The sequence below is a fragment of the Bombina bombina genome, chromosome 3 (genome assembly GCF_027579735.1).
Source record: "Bombina bombina isolate aBomBom1 chromosome 3, aBomBom1.pri, whole genome shotgun sequence".
NCBI classification, from domain to species: domain Eukaryota; kingdom Metazoa; phylum Chordata; class Amphibia; order Anura; family Bombinatoridae; genus Bombina; species Bombina bombina.
This window is the reverse complement of record NC_069501.1, coordinates 1,293,018,681-1,293,043,865: the sequence shown is the minus strand read 5'-3', so window position 1 is coordinate 1,293,043,865 and position 25,185 is coordinate 1,293,018,681. Positions and strand designations below refer to the sequence as shown.

The 25,185-nt window shown below is 39.9% G+C and overlaps 1 protein-coding gene across 1 annotated transcript in view; it reads right to left on the bottom strand.

The window, feature by feature from the left end:
• LOC128652765 (transient receptor potential cation channel subfamily M member 2) overlaps nucleotides 1-25,185 on the bottom strand; it is a 1,288,705-nt gene that overhangs the window by 477,002 nt on the left and 786,518 nt on the right. Inside the window, exon 15 of the mRNA XM_053705696.1 lies at nucleotides 6,864-7,068. Within this exon, the coding sequence (XP_053561671.1) occupies nucleotides 6,864-7,068 (205 nt within the window). The remainder of the gene's footprint in view (nucleotides 1-6,863; nucleotides 7,069-25,185) is intronic.

Here is a 25,185-nt window from a genome sequence, read left to right as displayed (position 1 = left end):
TTTTTTCCTTATATAGCCTAAAGGCGTAACTGATATTGTCAAGAATTAGTTATGTAGCAACAAAACAGCGGTCAAGAGCCGCTTGGGGGAACTAGTTGAGTAAAGAATTAGTAACTGGTAACTAAAATTACCAGGGCAGGCAAGTATATGGATATATTTTACATGTAGATTTAAAAAAACAAAAACAGTAGCTTCCTAATTTCTGGATGAATGTTTCAGTGTTAGAGTTAAGAGGAGGACCTACGTGTATTGAAAGGCAGTAGTAGGGCATATGCTGTAGTTATGAATGATGAAGGGCAGAAGAAACAACCTGTCATATCAAGAGGGGAACACCAGGGAATCCATGGTATCTGATTCTATTAGGGGTAGCTTATAGGTAGAGTATTGTGAGCAGCGGGTTACTGTATGCCTAAAAGTAATTCACGATTAGAAGCGGAGGGTATAATGTATCTCTTAGTTTATTTAAGGGGTGTACCTTGAATAGGTAGCCTGGAAAAAGAAGTTGATGCATATGTTTTTTTTGGTTTTTTTTGTTTGTTTTTTATTTCTCCAGGGGAGATAACTTAGTGAGATCTAGGCACTATAGGGCGAGAAAATGAGTGTCATGGCATGGGTCAGATTATCTCATGATACATAGGTCTAGTAACAATTAGTACTTGCAATCTGTGGGATTCCCTCTTAGTGCCTAGTACTGAAATAGTATGGAAGGTTTAGACAGTGGGAGTAGGAGTTAGTTGTAAGAATGGGCAAATTGTGCATGCTTAGTCTAAATACGGCTAAATAGATTCTTATTAGGTGCATGTAGGTAGTTATCTTTATACCTAGGGGAAAAATGTAACAAACTTATCAAAATAAGTAAACATAGAATATAGATCTTATATATAAGCATTAAAACATTGGAATTGGCAACAATACATCAGGAACACAAACCTAAAGAAAGGAGGGAACCCCAAAGCAAACTTAATTAGGTAGAATCACATCTTAAAATAAGTCTGTACAATGATGAAAAAGCATAAAGTCTGTCGTCCGGTGGAAAGTGGAAGTGTAGTAGGGCAATATTGGAACTGACAGTACAAGTTTTTACAGGGTGAGTGATGAGGTACTCTGAAGTTAGTTTGCCAGAGACGGTAACTTTATCATCCGCAGCCTCTCTTCGGGGGTTTGATGAGTCTGGGAAGGCGGCAGAGAAGAGAGCCAGGTATATCGCAAACAGGCCATATGATCGGAAGGTGCCCATGGCTGCAGGGCTGAGGGAGCCTTAGTAAGGCATATATGTTGTGGAATGCGGGTATTAAGGTGTCCGCTACAGTTATGCAGTTCTGGATGTCAATATGCAACCCTTTCGTGTCAGAAGCTCGCTTGATGGGTCTCCGATCTCCAGCCGGGGCCCCACTATGCACCCGGTGGCCAGCCTCACCAACCCGGGTCACAGCTACAGGGAACTCCAGCCGAAAACCGATAGGCCTGGCAGATGCGTGGGAGCTAAGCGGGTTCACAGAGAGTATAAGCTTTCCAGAATGAGGAGTGATTCCCTGCTGCTTCAGTGGTTCCCTCATCGCAGTTTCGAGATCCAACTTGGTAAAGGCACCGCTCTCCTCTCTGCTTATCACATGGTGCAGTAAATCATCTCTCCTGTCTTCCGCCATCTTGGGTAGGTCGCTATGTCCCCGATCTCTAGCTGCTCTAATGATGTCTGTGAGGTCTTCAAAGTTCCTGCTCATTCTATAATCGAGATTGTCCAGAAGCGCCCATATCTGTCGGGTAAGGTCCTCCTCCATGGGTAGTCAGGATCCAGAACACGCTATACCCTTTAAAAGTAGTTATAAGTAGTTACTGCTCTCCCGGGCTGCCCACACGCTGGGGGGAGGGGGGTAGATGGTACAATGAGGTGGGCCGCAGCACGTTTTGTGTATGGTAGATTAATTCCTCTGCCACAGTTGATCCTATTCAAGCTAGTATGTCCAGAGTCAGGAACCTCTCTTTGAACAGGAGGGATGGTGATTATGCAGAAAGCTCGGGATATAAATGTAGATATCAGAAATTATTTCAAGTTAAGTGTGGAGCTGCACAATCATGCGTCTTATAATGGCTGCGGCTTGGTCACACCTCCCTCACGAGCCTAATTTTACTGTGAAAATGTAATGAATAATCAGTTAATTTGAAAAAAGACTATACCCCAGGTAAGAAAAATATTTCCTAAATATGTTTTTTCCCAAATATGAAACTGATAGTCTGCAAAAGGAAATATACATAAACCTGACTCATGGCAAATATACAATACAATACATATATTTAGAACTTTATATTAATACATAAAGTGCCAAACCATAGCTGAGAGTGTCTTAAGTAATGAAAACATACTTACCAAAAGACACCCATCCACATATAGCAGATAGCCAAACCAGTACTGAAACAGTTATCAGTAGAGGTAATGGAATATGAGAGTATATCGTCGATCTGAAAAGGGAGGTAGATGAATCTCTACGACCGATAACAGAGAACCTATGAAAAAGACCCCCGTGAGGAAAACCATTGCATTCAATAGGTGATACTCCCTTCACATCCCTCTGACATTCACTGTACTCTGAGAGGAATCGGGCTTCAAAATGCTGAGAAGCGCATATGAACGTAGAAATCTTAGCACAAACTTACTTCACCACCTCCATAGGAGGCAAAGTTTGTAAAACTGAATTGTGGGTGTGGTGAGGGGTGTATTTATAGGCATTTTGAGGTTTGGGAAACTTTGCCCCTCCTGGTAGGATTGTATATCCCATATGTCACTAGCTCATGGACTCTTGCCAATTACATGAAAGAAAATGTATTTTAGGTTCCTCCTCCTGTCTGAAATAATCAGCACTGCCCAAATTCTTTACCAAAAGTCATCTTAAAAAGATTGTCACAAAATATCCCCATCTTTACATTCTCCCAGGCCTCACATCCATTTGTTTTATTACATTGATCCATGAGAACGTTCAGGATACCTACTTATAACACTTGTACCATGTATTTTATTATGTTCTTATTAGAAAACTAACAACGAGGAACATTCTGTATAATATATATGATTGGGGTGTACTGGGGACCCTGACACTCTCCATCTGTACAAATTCTTCTACAAAATTCACAACTGGTTGAGGTGGGAGAGGCAACAAGATACAATTATTCTTCGTGTTTGAGGCTATCTGAGGGCTATAAGGTTGGTGTCCACCCATGACAAAACAAGACACAGTAATTGTCTACATTTAGGAGTAATGCAAATAATGGCAACAAGACACAGTAATTGTCTACATTTAGAAGTAATGCAAATAATGGCAACAAGACACAGTTTGTATTCTAGTGATTAAGGCTATCTGAGGGCTATAAGGTTGGTGTCCACCCATGACAAAACAAGACACAGTAATTGTCTACATTTAGAACTAATGCAGATAATAGCAACAAGACACAGTTTTTATTCTAGTGATTGAGGCTATCTGAGGGCTATAAGGTTGGTGTCCACCCATGACAAAACAAGACACAGAAATTGTCTACATTTAGAAGTAATGCAGATAATGGCAACAAGACACAGTTTTTATTCTAGTGATTGAGGCTATCTGAGGGCTATAAGGTTGGTGTCCACCCATGACAAAACAAGACACAGTAATTGTCTACATTTAGGAGTAATGCAAATAATGGCAACAAGACACAGTAATTGTCTACATTTAGAAGTAATGCAAATAATGGCAACAAGACACAGTTTGTATTCTAGTGATTAAGGCTATCTGAGAGCTATAAGGTTGGTGTCCACCCATGACAAAACAAGACACAGTAATTGTCTACATTTAGAACTAATGCAGATAATAGCAACAAGACACAGTTTTTATTCTAGTGATTGAGGCTATCTGAGGGCTATAAGGTTGGTGTCCACCCATGACAAAACAAGACACAGTAATTGTCTACATTTAGAACTAATGCAGATAATAGCAACAAGACACAGTTTTTATTCTAGTGATTGAGGCTATCTGAGGGCTATAAGGTTGGTGTCCACCCATGACAAAACAAGACACAGTAATTGTCTACATTTAGGAGTAATGCAAATAATGGCAACAAGACACAGTAATTGTCTACATTTAGAAGTAATGCAAATAATGGCAACAAGACACAGTTTGTATTCTAGTGATTAAGGCTATCTGAGGGCTATAAGGTTGGTGTCCACCCATGACAAAACAAGACACAGTAATTGTCTACATTTAGAAGTAATGCAGATAATAGCAACAAGACACAGTTTTTATTCTAGTGATTGAGGCTATCTGAGGGCTATAAGGTTGGTGTCCACCCATGACAAAACAAGACACAGTAATTGTCTACATTTAGAAGTAATGCAGATAATAGCAACAAGACACAGTTTTTATTCTAGTGATTGAGGCTATCTGAGGGCTATAAGGTTGGTATCCACCCATGACAAAACAAGACACAGTAATTGTCTACATTTAGAAGTAATGCAAATAATGGCAACAAGATACAGTTTGTATTCTAGTGATTGATGCTATCTGAGGGCTATAAGGTTGGTGTCCACCCATGACAAAACAAGACACAGTAATTGTCTACATTTAGGAGTAATGCAAATAATGGCAACAAGACACAGTAATTGTCTACATTTAGAAGTAATGCAAATAATGGCAACAAGACACAGTTTGTATTCTAGTGATTAAGGCTATCTGAGGGCTATAAGGTTGGTGTCCACCCATGACAAAACAAGACACAGTAATTGTCTACATTTAGAAGTAATGCAGATAATAGCAACAAGACACAGTTTTTATTCTAGTGATTGAGGCTATCTGAGGGCTATAAGGTTGGTGTCCACCCATGATAAACAAGACACAGAAATTGTCTACATTTAGAAGTAATGCAGATAATGGCAACAAGACACAGTTTTTATTCTAGTGATTGAGGCTATCTGAGGGCTATAAGGTTGGTGTCCACCCATGACAAAACAAGACACAGTAATTGTCTACATTTAGGAGTAATGCAAATAATGGCAACAAGACACAGTAATTGTCTACATTTAGAAGTAATGCAAATAATGGCAACAAGACACAGTTTGTATTCTAGTGATTAAGGCTATCTGAGAGCTATAAGGTTGGTGTCCACCCATGACAAAACAAGACACAGTAATTGTCTACATTTAGAACTAATGCAGATAATAGCAACAAGACACAGTTTTTATTCTAGTGATTGAGGCTATCTGAGGGCTATAAGGTTGGTGTCCACCCATGACAAAACAAGACACAGTAATTGTCTACATTTAGAACTAATGCAGATAATAGCAACAAGACACAGTTTTTATTCTAGTGATTGAGGCTATCTGAGGGCTATAAGGTTGGTGTCCACCCATGACAAAACAAGACACAGTAATTGTCTACATTTAGGAGTAATGCAAATAATGGCAACAAGACACAGTAATTGTCTACATTTAGAAGTAATGCAAATAATGGCAACAAGACACAGTTTGTATTCTAGTGATTAAGGCTATCTGAGGGCTATAAGGTTGGTGTCCACCCATGACAAAACAAGACACAGTAATTGTCTACATTTAGAACTAATGCAGATAATAGCAACAAGACACAGTTTTTATTCTAGTGATTGAGGCTATCTGAGGGCTATAAGGTTGGTGTCCACCCATGACAAAACAAGACACAGTAATTGTCTACATTTAGAAGTAATGCAGATAATAGCAACAAGACACAGTTTTTATTCTAGTGATTGAGGCTATCTGAGGGCTATAAGGTTGGTATCCACCCATGACAAAACAAGACACAGTAATTGTCTACATTTAGAAGTAATGCAAATAATGGCAACAAGATACAGTTTGTATTCTAGTGATTGATGCTATCTGAGGGCTATAAGGTTGGTGTCCACCCATGACAAAACAAGACACAGTAATTGTCTACATTTAGGAGTAATGCAAATAATGGCAACAAGACACAGTAATTGTCTACATTTAGAAGTAATGCAAATAATGGCAACAAGACACAGTTTGTATTCTAGTGATTAAGGCTATCTGAGGGCTATAAGGTTGGTGTCCACCCATGACAAAACAAGACACAGTAATTGTCTACATTTAGAAGTAATGCAGATAATAGCAACAAGACACAGTTTTTATTCTAGTGATTGAGGCTATCTGAGGGCTATAAGGTTGGTGTCCACCCATGATAAAACAAGACACAGAAATTGTCTACATTTAGAAGTAATGCAGATAATGGCAACAAGACACAGTTTTTATTCTAGTGATTGAGGCTATCTGAGGGCTATAAGGTTGGTATCCACCCATGACAAAACAAGACACAGTAATTGTCTACATTTAGAAGTAATGCAAATAATGGCAACAAGATACAGTTTGTATTCTAGTGATTGATGCTATCTGAGGGCTATAAGGTTGGTGTCCACCCATGACAAAACAAGACACAGTAATTGTCTACATTTAGGAGTAATGCAGATAATGGCAACAAGATACAATTATTCTTCTAGTGTTTGAGGCTATCTGAGGGCTATAAGGTTGGTATCCACCCATGACAAAACAAGACACAGTAATTGTCTACATTTAGAAGTAATGCAAATAATGGAAACAAGACACAGTTTGTATTCTAGTGATTGATCATATCTGAGGGCTATAAGGTTGGTGTCCACCCATGACAAAACAAGACACAGTAATTGTCTACATTTAGGAGTAATGCAGATAATGGCAACAAGATACAATTATTCTTCTAGTGTTTGAGGCTATCTGAGGGCTATAAGGTTGGTGATATGTGGGGAGTGGCAAGGCAAGCACAGGTTTATCTGTATGTTGTCTAGTCCTTTGTAAAGCTATGAAGAAGATTACATTGTACCTGGCGGAGCTCTTCGCAGAAGATAGAGAAGACCCAGACATACAGCAAATATTCTCTCCATGACGGGAACGTTTGGAAATCCATCATTATGACATAGGCGAAAAGCCAGAGGAAGCCCAGGTATGACCCAACATTTCCATAAAACTTCACTATAGGAGCCGTGAAAAACATGAGGAACTTCCAGGCACAGCTGTATGGTGGAGGACTGAAGCACAAAGCAGATACATTAACGCTGGCAGTGATGGCTTCATTTAAAGGGACTTTATACAGGAAAATAATATTATGTCATTTGTTATTGTCATTTTAACACTAGTGACCCTGCAACAAGTTTATTTTCTGCAATAGTGATATTTAAACTATGGGGGATATTTATCAACGTGTCAACTATGTTGCATTCGCCGGCATTAATGCGCTCTCCTAACATCGCCAAACATTGTGGCTGCGGATCTCAATACGCTCTCCTTATTAATAAAAAAGCTGTCAAAAACATGCGCACCAAGTACGGGGCGATGAGCATCGGAAAATTAACTAGCAGTCATCGATCTCGCGTCTATTCGTTTTTTTCCCAACTTTATTTATAAAGAGAGCTCAATCATATTGGCTGATTGAAACAGCCATTAGGATGAGAGCTTAATCCTATTGGCTGATTGTACAAGCCAATAGGATTTTAGCAGCTCTAATTCCTATTAGCTGATTGAAATCTAAGACTAAGGACATGGATTACTGAAACCATGTCCTGAGGTCCAAGAAGACCAAGATAAACTTATTTGGTTCAGATGGAGTCAAGCGTGTGTGGTGGCAATCAGGTGAGGAGTACAAAGACAAATGTGTCTTGCCTACAGTCAAGCATGGTGGTGGGAGTGTCATGGTCTGGGCCTGCATGAGTGCTGCCAGCACTGGGGAGCTAAAGTTCATTAAGGGAACCCTGAATGCCAACATGTACTGTGCCATACTAAAGCAGAGCATGATCCCCTCCCTTAAGAGACTGGGCCGCAGGGCAGTATTTCAACATGATAACGACCCAAAACACACTTCCAAGACGACCACTGCCTTGCTAAAGAAGCTGAGGGTAAAGCTGGTGGACTGGACAAGCATTCCTCCATAATTAAACCCTATTGAGCATCTGTGGGGCATCCTTAAAAGGAAGGTGGGGAGTGCAAGGTCTCTAACATTCACCAGTTCTGTGATGTTGTCATGGAGGAGTGGAAGAGGACTCCAGTGGCAACCTGTGAAGCTTTGGTGAACTCCATGCCCAAGAGGGTTAAGACAGTGCTGGCAAATAATGGTGGCCACACAAGATATTGACACTTTGGGCCCAATTTGGACATTTCCACTTAGGGGTGTACTCACTTTTGTTGCCAACGGTTTAGACATTAATGGCTGTGTGTTGAGTTATTTTGAGGGGACAGCAAATTTACACTGTTATACAGGATGTACACTCACTACTTTACATTGTAGCAAAGTGTCATTTCTTCAGTGTTGTCACATGAAAAGATATAATAAAATATTTACAAAAATGTGAGGGGTGTACTCTTTTTTTGTGAGATACTGTGTGTGTATATATATATAAATCCACACGATATAGAGGGCACTCACAGGTCTTGATAATATATTTCTATATTCAAGTAACAATCGCATAAGTTGACGTTTCAGCTCCATACATGAGCCATTTTCAAGACAATCTATAATATTAATATTTACAAATTAATAAACATATAACAATATATTGTGTTAATATATATATATACTGTATATACAGTATATATATATATATATATATATATATATAAATATAAAAATATAAATGAAACACCATTTTTTATTCAAATGAAGCCTGATGAAGCCTGATGAAACAGCCATTGGCGGAGAAACGCGTTGCCTGTTATTTTTACAATTTTATTAAAGTCACTTTTTAATATTCTGAACACTTGCTGCATCTTTCTTTGGGATATATATCTTTTATCCTTCTCCGGAGGAATATTCGCTTTTCTGGACCAGTTGTGGGATCCTTTTGTACCTTTGGATCCATTTGGATGTCTGGCCACAAGTCTGTTGGGTGACTGAATTGACCCCTTCATGCCTCTATAGCACCACAAGAGGTGCTTCACACTTTGTGAGTATTATTCTTCTCTTTGCTTGTATTGACACCTTTGCACCAGCAATACTAGGCCATATTGGCACCTGTGTTTCCCTTTTGCCTATACTGTGCAGGAAGTTGGTCTTCTGGGTGACCAAATAGATCCCAGACCGTATATCTAGCACTAACTGAGGTGCTCTACTAAACGTGAGTTTACTCATTACTTTAAGATCTATCCATCCCGGATCAAACAATATTGGGCCATGTGGCGCTTCTGTCTTTTTTCTTCATAGATTACCATTTTTTATTCACTTTTTTCTCGTCTATACCATAACCTTGTGTTTAAACATAAACATAACAATTGCTTAGAAAAAATTAAAACCTTTAAAAATTCCCAATTGCAATGGCAAAATTTTGTGTATGGTCATAATTTAAGGAATTTAAAAGTACATGCTGTCAATTTGCACCTAAATCTCATAGTTTAGCAAAGAGTCAATGCTTCGATCATTGCTTATACATGTAACTGTTATAAAGTGTTGCAAAACAAAAAACACATGGGGGGGTAGTTATCAAGCCGTCTACTTTTCAGGCTTCGCCGGCCCAATACGCCCGCCTAAGCTCGCCTACCTTCGCCGCCGCGGACCTGAAAAAATACGCCTAAGTTATCAAATAAAGCTGTCAAAAAGCCGCGGGGCGATGAGCAGCGGACTGTGACAGTTATCACTCATCCGATCTCGCTGCTCTTCGGCTTTTTCCCAGCTTTATTGCTAGCCTGTCACTAAGCACTCACACTAAACTGCACTGTTCTACCCCCTATACCGGCACCCCCGGAGCCTCCCGCAACTAAATAAAGTTACTAACCCCTAAACCGCCGCTCCTAGACCCCGCCGCAAGTCTCATAAATGTATTTACCCCTAAACCGCCGCTCCTAGACCCTGCCGCAACTCTTATAAATGTATTAACCCCTAAACCGCGGCTCCATGAACCCGCCGCAACCTATATTAAACCTATTAACCCCTATCCTGCCCCCCCTACACCGTCGCCACCTATAATAAATTTATTAACCCCTATCCTGCCCCCCACTACGCCGCCGCCACTGTAATAAAATTATTAACCCCTAAACCTAAGTCTAACCCTAACCCTAACGCCCCCCTAACTTAAATATTAATTAAATAAATCTAAATAAATTTAATCTTATTAACTAAATGAATCCTATTTAAAACTAAATACTTACCTTAAAAATAAACCCTAATATAGCTACAATATAAATAATAATTATATTCTAGCTATTTTAGGATTTATTTTTATTTTACAGGCAACTTTCAATTTATTTTAACTAGGTACAATAGCTATTAAATAGTTATTAACTATTTAATAGCTTACCTAGCTAAAATAAAGAGAAATGTACCTGTGAAATAAATCCTAACCTAAGTTACAATTACACCTAACACTACACTATACTTTAATAAATTATTCCTATTTAAAAATAAATACTTACCTGTAAAATAAACCCTAAGATAGCTACAATATAATTAATAATTATATTATAGCTATCTTAGGATTTATATTTATTTTACAGGTAACTTTGTATTTATTTTAGCTAGTTAGAATAGTTATTAAATAGTTATTAACTATTTAATAACTACCTAGCTAAAAGAAATACAAAATTACCTGTAAAATAAATCCTAACTTAAGTTACAATTAAACCTAATACTACACTATCATTAAATTAATTAAATAAACTACCTACAAATAACTACAATTAAATACAATTACATAAACTAACTAAAGTACAAAAAATAAAAAAAGCTAAGTTACAAAAAATAAAAAAATAAGTTACAAACATGTTAAAAATATTACAACAATTTTAAGCTACTTACACCTAATCTAAGCCCCCTAATAAAATAACAAACCCCCCCAAAATAAAAAATGCCCTACCCTATTCTAAATTAAATAAATTTCAAAGCTCTTTTACCTTACCAGCCCTTAAAAGGGCCATTTGTGGGGGCATGCCCCAAAGAAAACAGCTCTTTTGCCTGTAAAAGAAAAATACAACCCCCCCCAACATTAAAACCCACCACCCACATACCCCTAATCTAAATATAAGGAGAAAACAGAAGAGCGCAGACACGATTCAAGTGTAGATTTCCAACTTTAATTATAGCCACACGCTATGTATATACTCACAAGAAAAACGATTTATACAGGCACATATGATAAAACAGTTCCCCTTCGTAGTCAATAGTTCATGAAGATTAACAATAGAACGTCTGTATTTGTAAAATATACTGACCCTTTCATGCGGGGATGCAAGCGGTGACCCTCAGCACTTCCGTGTAAGGTTTTCCTACCAGTGATATGCGTGTACCACGTGATACCGGAACTCCTACGGCGGCTTCCCAGGGTCAAAATAACAAAGTAGCTACTGTCTGTTCTACGCGTTTCGTCCCTAAACGGAGGGACTTTGTCAAGAACTGCCTCTGTTTCCGTATTAGACTCTTTTATAGCGGTTTGTATAGGTCTTTAAACCAATTGTAAGTGCCATAACGGAAATAGAATGTTAACATGGGTATTAATGATAAACAATCTGTCACAATGTTAAAATCGATAAAACAACTAATTGTTAGAACATATTAGATCATTATATTCTATCCTGGTCACATTAATAAAAGAAAAATTTCTAAATGCAAATTGATAAAAGGATTCTAGATACACATTAATTACATATTCCTATTTTCCATATGTACTAACAAATTGATTACTCATTGTTTCTCATTACAATGAGTAATTAAACATTACATCCAATTTTATTAATATTACCTATTCATATAAATATACACATATAAAACACATATAAATATAAATATAAATATAAAATTTGCCCATATCAAAAAGTGCATATGTGCATATATTTATAAACACTATAACGTTATAAAAATTGATTAATTAAATTTATTGGAAGATTTAAAAACTCTAATACATAAAATTACACTACTACTTTCTCGATTTCTAAATGATAAAAAATATATTATAATAATATGCACAAGTTGATATATGCAAATGATACTACTACAGATATGCTAGAATGTCCAATTCAATGTTCAGTCCCTTAGGTTCTAGACAATCTAGAGTTTTTATCCAAAACGTTTCTCTTTGTCGCAGTCTTAGTAACCTATTTGTATCCCATTTATCTGGGGGCACCCATTCTATAATGTTAACACTTAAATCATTGGGATTTTGGTTATGATAGATATTAAAATGTTGGGAAACACTATGGTTTTCAAATCCATTAGTGATATTGTTTACGTGTTCCCTTATTCTATACTTGATTTTACGTTTCGTTCTCCCTACATAGATCATTCCACATTTACAGGATAACTGGTATACTACGTATGTGGTGTGGCAAGAACATCTACTCTTGCAGTCATACTTTTTGTTTCCATTATAGTTACAAAATTGCATGTTATTAGGAGAAATGAGGGGGCACAGTATACATTCCTTTTGTTTACAAGGAAAAATGCCACATTTGGCTCCACACCAACTGGTTAAGTTTCCTTCTTTTAGTGGCTGACGGAGTTTTGTGGGTGCTATATAGTTTTTAATGTCCTTGTTTTTTCTAAAGACTATATCAGGTTTATCTGCTAGTATTTTATCAAGGATAGGATCTCATTTCAAAACCTTCCAATGCTTGTTTAAAATCTTCTTTATTTTATAGTGTTTACTGTTGTATTTAGTTATAAATTTTGGACCCCTTGTATATCTATCTACAATTTTATTAGTGTGTTTTGATTTTGTCTTAGGTTTGATAAGATCCATTCTATCTATATTTTCCACTCTTGCCCTAGTTTCTCGTAATAAATCTGGATTATATCCCTTTTGTAGAAATTTATTAGTTAAAATCTCAGATTCTTTGTTATAATTTTTTTTTATCTGTACAATTTCTTTTTATCCTTTGGTACTGGCCCAAGGGGATATTGTTTTTCCATTTTTTCAGGTGGCCACTTCTTGCGTTTAATAGGCTATTCCTATCTGTGGTTTTGTGATAATTCCTAACTGCAACTTGATTCGTAATTGGATCTGAATAGAGGGTGAGATCTAAAAATGAAATGGATGAGGAAGAAATTTCATGGGTGAACTTTAAATTATATTTATTAGAATTAAGATAATTCATAAATAAATTAATACTTTCGGAAGGCCCTTCCCATATTAAAATAATATCATCGATAAAACGATAGTATTTGATGATATTTTCTTTAAAGGGATTATTATTCCATATAGTGTTTGACTCAAAATGGGACATATACAAATTTGCATATGATGGGGCAAAGGTTGTCCCCATCGCAGTCCCCTGAATCTGTTTGTAATAGATTCCTTCAAAAAGAAAATAATTGTGGGTTAATATGAATAAAATAGAATCCACAATAAAGGATATTTGGTCTTTAGGTAATTTAATAGTATCCAATGTTTCTTTGATTATTGATGTCCCCAACAAATGTGGTATACTAGTATATAATGTGGAGACATCACATGTAACCCATATGTATTCGTGTTTCCACATTAGGCCTTCGAATTTATTAATAACATCAATAGTGTCTCTGAGATAGGCTCTTGTGTTAGTGACTACAGGTTGTAGATAGTAGTCAATATATTTTGATAAATTATCACACAAAGAGCCTATCCCAGAGACAATAGGTCTCCCCGGTGGATTATGTGCATCTTTGTGCACCTTGGGCAAGTGGTAAAAACAGGCTATTTTTGGTGCTATTTCATTTAGATAGTGAAATTCTTCTGTATTCAATATATTCAATGCTTTTGCCTCTATTAGATGGTGTTGTAGTTCTTTTTTATATTTTTCCGTTGGATTATATGTAAGGGGGAGATACGTTGTTTTATCTTGTAAGAGACGGTGTGCCTCTCCAAGATAATCTTTCCTGTTCTGTACAACAATTCCCCCTCCCTTATCAGCTGCTCTGAAAATTATATCAGTGCACTTACTTAGATGTTTTAGTGCCTCCCGTTCTCCTTTGGTTAGGTTATCACTATACATATTAAATGCAGAATTCTTGTTTTTACTTATATTTCTATTCTTTGATAATGACTCTATATCTTGGCATACCAATTTATTGAAAATTCTTATATGTTCTGTTTGGCTGTATGTGGGGTAAAAAACAGATTTCCTTTTGAGAGAACAATGCTGAACTGAAAAATCTTCCCCCTCATCATATAAGGATAAGTCTAACAAATTTAATTCCTCTGGGTTCGGACCCCCTTGTATGATATCTTGTGACTCTATCTGATTCATTATTTCTGTAATTTCCTCATCCAATGTGTTGGAATAAAAATCGTGATCTATATTATATTCAATTTCATTTTTGTGAAAATGTCTTTTAAGTGTAATATTTCTAATAAAACGCTGTATATCAATGAAGGTATCAAAAGAGTTAAAATTGCTTGTGGGCGCAAAATTCATGCCTTTAATAAGCAAGCTAAGTTCATCTTTTGTAAATTCTCTATTAGATAAATTAAAAATCATTTTCATTCCTTCCTCTAATTCCACCTTTCTCTGTTTCTCTTTCCTTGATTTTGTTCCCCCTCTACTTCCCCTATATCTTCTTCTTCTAACGGTCTCTTGGGGTTTCCCCTAATCTAACCCAAACCCCCCTTACAAAAACCTAACACTAATCCCCTGAAGATCATCCTACCTTGAGTCGTCTTCACTCAGCCGAGCCACCGATGGAACTGAAGAGGACATCCGGAGCGGAAGAAGTTAATCCTCCAAGCGGCGCTGAAGAAATCTTCCATCCGATGAAGTCATCCAGGCGGCGCTGAAGAAAAGTCCTCGATCCGGCCGATGTCATCTTCAAAGAGGCGCTGAAGAAGTCTTCTATCCGGGTGAAGTCATCTTCCAAGCCGGGTCTTGAATCTTCCTTCCGCCGACGCGGAACCACCTTCTTCACCGACGGACTACGACGAATAACGGCTCCTTTAAGGGACGTCATCCAAGATGGCGTCCCCTCAATTCCGATTGGCTGATAGGATTCTATCAGCCAATCGGAATTAAGGTAGGAAAATCTGATTGGCTGATGGAATCAGCCAATCAGATTCAAGTTCAATCCGATTGGCTGATCCAATCAGCCAATCAGATTGAGCTTGCATTCTATTGGCTGATCCATCAGCCAATCAGATTTTTCCTACCTTAATTCCGATTGGCTGATAGAATCCTATCAGCCAATCGGAATTGAGGGGACGCCATCTTGGATGACGTCCCTTAAAGGAGCCGTCATTCGTCATAGTCCGTCGGTGAAGAAGGTGGTTCCGCAAGATTTCTTCAGCGCCGCTTGGAGGATTAACTTCTTCCGCTCCGGATGTCCTCTTCAGTTCCATCGGTGGCTCGGCTGAGTGAAGACGACTCAAGGTAGGATGATCTTCAGGGGATTAGTGTTAGGTTTTTGTAAGGGGGGTTTGGGTTAGATTAGGGGTATGTGGGTGGTGGGTTTTAATGTTGGGGGGGGGGGGTTGTATTTTTCTTTTACAGGCAAAAGAGCTGTTTTCTTTGGGGCATGCCCCCACAAATGGCCCTTTTAAGGGCTGGTAAGGTAAAAGAACTTTGAAATTTATTTAATTTAGAATAGGGTAGGGCATTTTTTTATTTTGGGGGGGTTTGTTATTTTATTAGGGGGCTTAGATTAGGTGTAAGTAGCTTAAAATTGTTGTAATATTTTTAACATGTTTGTAACTTATTTTTTTATTTTTTGTAACTTACCTTTTTTTTTTTTTTGTACTTTAGTTAGTTTATGTAATTGTATTTAATTGTAGTTATTTGTAGGTAGTTTATTTAATTAATTTAATGATAGTGTAGTATTAGGTTTAATTGTAACTTAAGTTAGGATTTATTTTACAGGTAATTTTGTATTTCTTTTAGCTAGGTAGTTATTAAATAGTTAATAACTATTTAATAACTATTCTAACTAGCTAAAATAAATACAAAGTTACCTGTAAAATAAATATAAATCCTAAGATAGCTATAATATAATTATTAATTATATTGTAGCTATCTTCGGGTTTATTTTACAGGTAAGTATTTATTTTTAAATAGGAATAATTTATTAAAGTATAGTGTAGTGTTAGGTGTAATTGTAACTTAGGTTAGTTTTTATTTTACAGGTAAATTTCTCTTTATTTTAGCTAGGTAAGCTATTAAATAGTTAATAACTATTTAATAGTTATTGTACATGGTTAAAATAAATTGAAAGTTACCTGTAAAATAAATATAAATCCTAAGATAGCTAGAATATAATTATTATTTATATTGTAGCTATATTAGGGTTTATTTTAAAGGTAAGTATTTAGTTTTAAATAGGATTCATTTAGTTAATAAGAGTTAATTTATTTAGATTTATTTAATTAATATTTAAGTTAGGGGGGCGTTAGGGTTAGGGTTAGACTTAGGTTTAGGGGTTAATAATTTTATTACAGTGGCGGCGGCGTAGTGGGGGGCAGGATAGGGGTTAATAAATTTATTATAGGTGGCGACGGTGTAGGGGGGGCAGGATAGGGGTTAATACATTTAATATAGGTTGCGGCGGGTTCAGAGAGCAGCGGTTTAGGGGTTAATACATTTATTATAGTTGCGGTGGGCTCCGGGAGCGGCGGTTTAGGGGGTAATAACTTTATTTAGTTGCGGCGGTGTAGGGGTGGTCAGATTAGTGGTGTTTAGACTCGGGGTACATGTTAGGGTGTTAGGTGCAGACAGCTCCCATAGAAATCAATGGGATGTCTGTCAGCAGCGAACTTGTACTTTCGCTATGGTCAGACTCCCATTGATTCCTATGGGATCCGCCGCCTCCAGGGGTGGCGGATTGAAAACCAGGTACGCTGGGCCGTAAAAGTGCCGAGCGTACCTGCTAGTTTTTTTATAGCTAGCAAAAGTAGTGAGAATGTGCCGCACTTGTGTGCGGAACATCTGGAGTGACGTAAGAATCGATCTGTGTCGGACTGAGTCCGGCGGATCGATGCTTACGTCACAAAATTCTACTTTTGCCGGTCTCGAGCCTTTGATAACTAAGGCGAATCAGCCTCGCCACAAATACGCTGCGGAATTCCAGCGTATTTGAGGTTGACGGCTTGATAACTAGGCCCCATGGTTGCATATTAACAAAAATACATTTCTATGCCTACATTGTACCCTATGTCCCCACGTCTGTATACTAATTATGTGCACACATTAATAACAAAATAACATAACATTATAAACAATTTTGTCAAAGTGCTAAAATATTAAGTCTTGGTATATAAACAGGCAACATTGGCTAAGTATAAGCATAGTTACAGCTATATGATATTCATAGTTATTTACATGCTCGTACCTTGTATAATTGTTTGGCGTGTTCAAATCGCCATTTCCCAAATGTTGTGTGTCGGAACCGCATAACAGCTGATTTAAAATACCCATGGTACTGTTTATTTAATAATATAGTTACATGGATGGTAAAGTAATATAACTTATGTGGATTTATGGAATAGGCTATTTAGATTATTGTGACCTAACCACAGCCGTATACATTTTTAGGAAGCAATTAGTAGAGCACAACCTTAATGTATTTAATATATGGCAATAATCGCTAACAACAAGATAACATCCCTATTTTAGACATAGCAATGTTTTTGAAATAATCGTTTTAATGATAATACTTCCCTGTTATAATTGTTAACTCAACTTAAGAGAATTATTTGTCATTTTCTCATAAACAAATAACTCCTGAAGGGCTGATATCATTACGCATGTCACAAAGACAGACAACAAGAGAATCTGAATGACTGGATACATAAATAAATGACTCCTGAAGGGCTGATATCATTACGCATGTCACAAAGACAGACAACAAGAGAATCTGAATGACTGGATACATAAATAAATGACTCCTGAAGGGCTGATATCATTACGCATGTCACAAAGTCAGACAACAAGAGAATCTGAATGACTGGATACATAAATAAATGACTCCTGAAGGGCTGATATCATTACGCATGTCACAAAGTCAGACAACAAGAGAATCTGAATGACTGGATACATAAATAAAAAAATCATGTTATGTTATTGAGCATGGTCCCTAGGGACTCATAATTCAGTAAAACATCCCAATTTTCCAATAGGTATAGTTTTTCATTCGGCTTATGAAACTTATTGGAATGTAAGTACATGATCAGATGAGAATGATGGACTTTTTGCATATACAGACGAAGATGCAGAACAGATTTTGTAGGCATGTGGTATGGAACAAATTGGTGAATCACCACTAAATCTGTATCACAAATTGCTTAATATGAAAAGAAAGAGGGAGACTATGTATTACACTATTTAACGGATTATTACAATAAGAAACACATCCCCAGAGGGTTTAGAATTACTATTATGCCCACTATTGGGAGGAACAGTTTAGAGCTGGTGTCATATTGCTAATAGGTGTTCATTGGACTGGGTCACACGCCTAAAAAAATCTACTAAGAGTGAAATAGATAGGATTGAAATAAAAAAACGAAGTTGTTTAACAAATGATACCAGCGAAGATTGGCCAGCGAAACTAAAGATTCAACTTGATAAGTACAAAAGAGAATTGATACATTTTAAAAATAAAAAATGACATACTGTTGAAATAGATTATAAAGAAAAAAATGGTTTATACATGGCTTAGTGAAAAACCTATGCATTATAGGAGGAGGTTTAACCCCTTAATGACCACCGCACTTTTCTATTTTCTGTCCGTTTGGGACCAAGGCTATTTTTACATTTCTGCTGTGTTTGTGTTTAGCTGTAATTTTCCTCTTACTCATTTACTGTACCCACACATATTATATAACGTTTCTCTTGCAATTAAATGGACTTTCTAAAGATACCATTATTTTCATCATATCTTATAATTTACTATAAAAACATATATAAAATATGAGGAAAAAATGGAAAAAAATCCCACCTTTTCTAACTTTGACCCCAAAAATCTGTTACACATCTAAAACTACCAAAAAACACCCATGCTAAATAGTTTCTAAATGTTTACATGTTCTTTGCTTTTTTTGCAAGTTATAGGGCAATAAGTACAAGTAGCACTTTGCTATTTCCAAACCACTTTTTTTCAAAATTAGCGCTAGTTACGTTGGGACACTGATATCTGTCAGGAATCTCTGAATATCCATTGACATGTATATATTTTTTTTTAGAAGACACCCCAAAGTATTGATCTAGGCCCATTTTGGTATATTTTATGCCACCATTTCACCGGCAAATGCAATCAAATTTAAAAAAATGTTCACTTTTTCACATATTTTTTTCACAAACTTTAGGTTTCTCACTGAAATTATTTACAAACAGCTTGTGCAATTATGGCATAAATGGTTGTAAATGCTTCTCTGGGATCCCCTTTGTTCAGAAATAGCAGACATACATGGCTTTGGCGTTGCTTTTTGGTAATTAGAAGGCCGCTAAATGCCACTGCGCACCACACGTGTATTATGCCCAGCAGTGCAGGGGTTAATTAGGGAGCTTGTAGGGTTCATTTTAGCTTTAGTGTAGTGTTGTAGACAACCCAAAGTATTAATCTAGGCCCATCTTGGTATATTTCATGCCACCATTTCACCGCCAAATGCGATCATATTAAAAAAAAAAAATGTTCACTTTTTCACAAACTTTTTCACAAACTTTAGGTTTCTCACTGAAATCATTTACAAACAGCTTGTGCAATTATGGCACAAATGGTTGTAAATTTTTCTCTGGGATCCCCTTTGATCAGAAATAGCAGACATATATGGCTTTGGCGTTGCTTTTTGGTAATTAGAAGGCCGCTAAATGTAGCTGTGCATGACACGTATATTATGTCTAGCAGTGAAGGGGTTAATTAGGTAGCTTGTAGGGAGCATGCAGGGTTAATTTTAGCTTTAGTGTAGAGATCAGCCTCCCACCTGACACATCCCACCCCCACCCAGATCCCTCCCAAACAGCTCTCTTCCCTTCCTCCCTCACCCCACAATTGTCCCCGCCATCTTATGTACTGGCAGAAAGTCTGCCAGTACTAAAATAAAAGCTATCTTAATTTTTTTAAAGCATATTTACATATGCTGCTATGTAGGATTCTCCCTTAGCCCCCAACCTCCCTGATTCTCCCCCCCCAAAAAACAGCTCTCTAACCCTCCCCCTCTAACTTATTGGGAGCCATCTCGGGTACTGTCTGCCAGTACCCAGTTTAGAATAAAATATATATATATATTTTTCTGTAGTGTAGCTTCCCCCCAAAGACCAACCCCCCCTCCCTCCCAGATCCCTTAGATCGTTTTTATTTTTAATTTCCACCCCCCTCCCTCCCACTTTTCTTTCCACATTTTTCTGCAGTGCACCCACTCCCGCCCTGTGCACGCGACCGCCCCCGCTCTCCCATGCACGCCCCCGGTTACCCCGCCCATGATCCCGCTGCCCTCTGAATTCAAGAAGGCATCGATGGCCACCCACCTGTCTCCCATGTCGGCTCCCAACCACCAACAATTGCAGCCATCAATGACCGATGCAGAGAGGGCCACAGAGTTGCTCTCTCTCTGCATCGGACTGCTAAAAAAAGGTTATTGCAGGATGCCTCGATATTGAGGCATCACTGCAATAACCGGAAAGTGGCGGGAAGCAATCAGGATCGCTTCCACCGCTTTCAGAGACCGAAGACGTGCAGGGTACGTCCTCAGGCGTTAAGTGTATTTTTTTGGAGGACGTACCCTGCACGTTGTCAGTCATTAAGGGGTTAAAGACAAATGAACTCAGCAAAATATGCTAACAATTGACAATGGAGGAGACTCCAGCGGTTCTGAATTTAATGTAACTGATACCAAAGTAAATAGAGAGACACAAAGAATACAAACTAGGTCCCAGAACAAACCCCCACTATATTCAAAAAAGGAGGAAGGAACAGACAGAGGCCGTGGAGGGAACAAAAACATAAATAAAGACCTAACAGATGAATGTGTCATCATAAACCTTAGTCATAGAACCCTCAGCACTGAAGAAGTTTAATTACTTAGCAAAGGATTAAATTATGTACCCACACCAAAAATTGATGATTTTACTAATCAAATAGATTTATATAGATTACAACAACAATTAAAGCCGATTCTGCACATATTGGCCCTCAGGTAAAATCCAAAACTAAGTCTAAATTTGAGCCCCCTAATATGCATCCGGCTATTAAAACATATACTAATTTGTAATAGGGAAATCCAACAGGGTTGTAAAGATATCCTTAAACAATACAGCAACATAACTAGCCAGGAATGGGCAGCCTTAAACAATACAGCAACATAACTAGCCAGGAATGGGCAGCCTTAAACAATACAGCAACATAACTAGCCAGGAATGGGCAGCCTTAAGCAATACAGCAACATAACTAGCCAGGAATGGGCAGCCTTAAACAATACAGCAACATAACTAGCCAGGAATGGGCAGCCTTAAACAGTACAGCAACATAACTAGCCAGGAATGGGCAGCCTTAAACAATACAGCAACATAACTAGCCAGGAATAGGCAGCCTTAAACAATACAGCAACATAACTAGCCAGGAATGGGCAGCCTTAAACAATACAGCAACATAACTAGCCAGGAATGGGCAGCCTTAAACAATACAGCAACATAACTAGCCAGGAATGGGCAGCCTTAAACAATACAGCAACATAACTAGCCAGGGATGGGCAGCCTTAAACAATACAGCAACATAACTAGCCAGGAATGGGCAGCCTTAAACAATACAGCAACATAACTAGCCAGGAATGGGAAGCCTTAAGCAATACAGCAACATAACTAGCCAGGAATGGGCAGCCTTAAACAATACAGCAACATAACTAGCCAGGAATAGGCAGCCTTAAACAATACAGCAACATAACTAGCCAGGAATAGGCAGCCTTAAACAATACAGCAACATAACTAGCCAGGAATGGGCAGCCTTAAACAATACAGCAACATAACTAGCCAGGAATGGGCAGCCTTAAACAATACAGCAACATAACTAGCCAGGAATGGGCAGCCTTAAACAATACAGCAACATAACTAGCCAGGAATGGGCAGCCTTAAACAATACAGCAACATAACTAGCCAGGAATGGGCAGCCTTAAACAATACAGCAACATAACTAGCCAGGAATAGGCAGCCTTAAACAATTAAAAACAGATGATTTTATAGTGATTTGCAGCACAGGCGGTGCTGTAGACTTACTTGACCACTCTTATTATTGCTCTGAATTATTACAACAGTTGAGCGATAGCAACACCTATTTAACTTTGACAAGAAATCCCACTAGAGAGTATAAGAAACACACTTAATATGGCATTACACAGTGGCTTTATTGATGAAAAAAAATTGTTTCTAACTACTGATTATCCCAAATACCCTTTTATTTATACTGTTCCTAAAGTACATAAAGACTCTTCAAACCCGCCAGGATGCCCAATAGTATCTGTAATAGGGTCTGTGACGGATACCCCCGGCTACCCCGACTGGGTAGCTCCGCCAAAAGGGGTCCTGCTTCCTCCCTGCGGACTGCAGCTATGTAGCTGGCAAGTGACCACAGCCTGTAGCCACCCCTGATGCCTGACAGCACCAGTACTCAGGGTCACCACCTTGTGGCAGACTCCAGCTACCAGACTAGGTAGCTCTGCCAGAGTGTCCTTCCTCTGCCTGGAACAGGCTGCTATGTAGCCCAGGAAAAGTGATTTTAGCTGGAGCAAACCCAAATAACTAGAGAGCCTAGCATTCAGGTTTAACAGGAACCGCTTTTATTGAGAAACATACACTCCTTTTATACACACAACTGATCTTGATAAGATGCTGAACCATGCCCCAATTTTCCCGCCATTCCCGCCCCTCCAGACTGACCGGAGCCTCCATGGGAGCCACAGTCCCACATAATCTCAGTACATGGGGTGGCGGTTTCGGGGTGATCCTGGTGGAGCGGCGGCACTTCCAGGGTGTCACATTTCACAGTCCAAAAATCAGCAAGAGTTACAGTCCATTGAATTCATGGGGTTAGGAGTGTCCAAAACCCCCGGTTTCCAAAGGAGCTCCCCTCCGGTAATTTACCCACCTCTTGTTCTCCATAGGGGCTACTAATCCCCAAAAGAGCGGAGCTCTGGAGCACATGGTTGCTGGAGCGACCAGGGGTAAATATAGCGGGTGTCCTGCTGTCCTGTAGCCGACTGGGAGTTCCAGGAGCCTGGCCAGCCTGAGAGGGTTTAGGCGGGTGTCTGTTGTGAGGCGGCCGACTGGGAGTTCCAGGAGTTCCAGGAGCCCAGCCAGCCTAGGAGGGTTTTCCTGGTCATACATCAGCTCTTTTCTAAAGAAGTTTGGAACACAAAACCATGCAACCAAAGCTTCCAGAGATTGTGGTTGCTCTGAGGGGCCTAAAACCAACGAGAAACAACAGGGGTGAGGTTGTAGGGGGGTGGGGGGTAGCCTTAGCCATCTGGTATCCGTGACATCTCCCCCCTCCAGTTCGGCAGACCCGGCTAGACCATTAACGGGTCGGCCTGGGGCTGTCCGAGAGTGGCCCCCACTTCTCGGTTGCTGAGAGAGGTTATCCCATCTCTCCTGACCTTGGGGCATCCTGGGGGGTTCCTGGTGGCGTTTATACCCTGCGCCCTGGGCACAGGGATAGTCACATAATGCAAAGTCCCAAATAAGTTTGCTAGGGCCGGCTCCCAAACAATTGCTGTTCCACAAGTTCCAGTGTCCTTAAATTCCATGGCCAAACTGTCTCCCTCTGTGACACTCTGTTGAGTACCGGCTGACCCACCCACAAACAAAGCCATTACCGGTTTCCCGGTGGTATACCCACCCCAGAATGTAGGTTAGGGTTGCTCCTTGGTGGGGCAGGCGAGACTCGGGTGCCCAAACTGGTGGCACCAACTGCATGTACCCCCCTGGCCTGCCCCCTGTATGATATACTCCAGGACAAGCAAAGGGTATAGACCCTGCCAAGCTACTGAGGGAGAGACCGTCTGTCTCTTCTCCCGAGAAGGAGATCTACTGCTGGGGAGGGAGGTCTGCTACCTCTGCTCCATGGGAAACTGTGCTGCCACTGGGGAGGGAGGCCGGCTGTCTCTGCTCCCTGTACGGGGTTCTGCCGCTGGGGAGAGAGACCAACTGTCTCCTCTCCCAGAAAGGGATTCGGCTGCTGGGGAGAGAAATCGATACCCGTCTCTCCCTGAAATGGCTTCTCTGAAAGGGGAGGGAGGGCGACTACCTCCACTCCCAGGGGATGGCTCTGTTGCTTGGGAGAGAGACCGACTGTCTCCTCTCCCAGCTCCTGGCTCTGCCGCTGGGGAGAGAGACCGACTGTCTCCTCTCCCGGGAAGAGGTTATGCTTATGGGGAGGGAGGACAACTACCTCCGCTCCCAGGGGATGGCTCTGCCGCTGGGGAAAGAGACTGACTGTCTCCTCTCCCAGCTCCTGACTCTGCCGCTGGGGAGAGAGACCAACTGTCTCTTCTCCCAGGAAGGGGTTCTCTTTACGGGGAGGGAGGACGACTACCTCTGCTCCCAAGGGATGGCTCTGCCGCTGGGAAGAGAGACCGACTGTCTCCTCTCCCGGCTCCTGGCTCTGCCGCTGGGGAGAGAGACCGACTGTCTCCTCTCCCAGGAAGGGGTTCACTTTACGGGGAGGGAGGACAACTACCTCCACTCCCAGGGGATGGCTCTGTCGCTGGGGAGAGAGACCGATTGTCTCCTCTTCTGGGTAGGGGTTCTGTTTACGTGGAGGGAGGATGACTACCTCCGCTCCCAGAGGATGGCTCTGCCGCTGGGGAGAGAGACCAACTGTCTCCTCTCCTGGTTCCTGGCTCTGCCTCTGGGGAGAGAGACCGACTGTCTCCACTCCTGGGAAGGGGTTCTGTTTACGGGGAGGGAGGACGACTACCTCCGCTCCCAGGGGATGGCTCTGCCGCTGGGGAGAGAGACCGACTGTCTCCTCTCCCGGCTCCTGGCTCTGCCGCTGGGGAGAGAGACCGACTGCCTCCTCTCCCAGGAAGGGGTTCACTTTACGGGGAGGGAGGACAACTACCTCCGCTCCCAGGGGATGGCTCTGTCGCTGGGGAGAGAGACCGACTGTCTCCTCTCTCGGCTCCTGGCTCTGCCGCTGGGGAGAGAGACCAACTGTCTCCTCTCCTGGGAAGGGGTTCTGTTTACGGGGAGGGAGGATGACTACCTCCGCTCCCAGAGGATGGCTC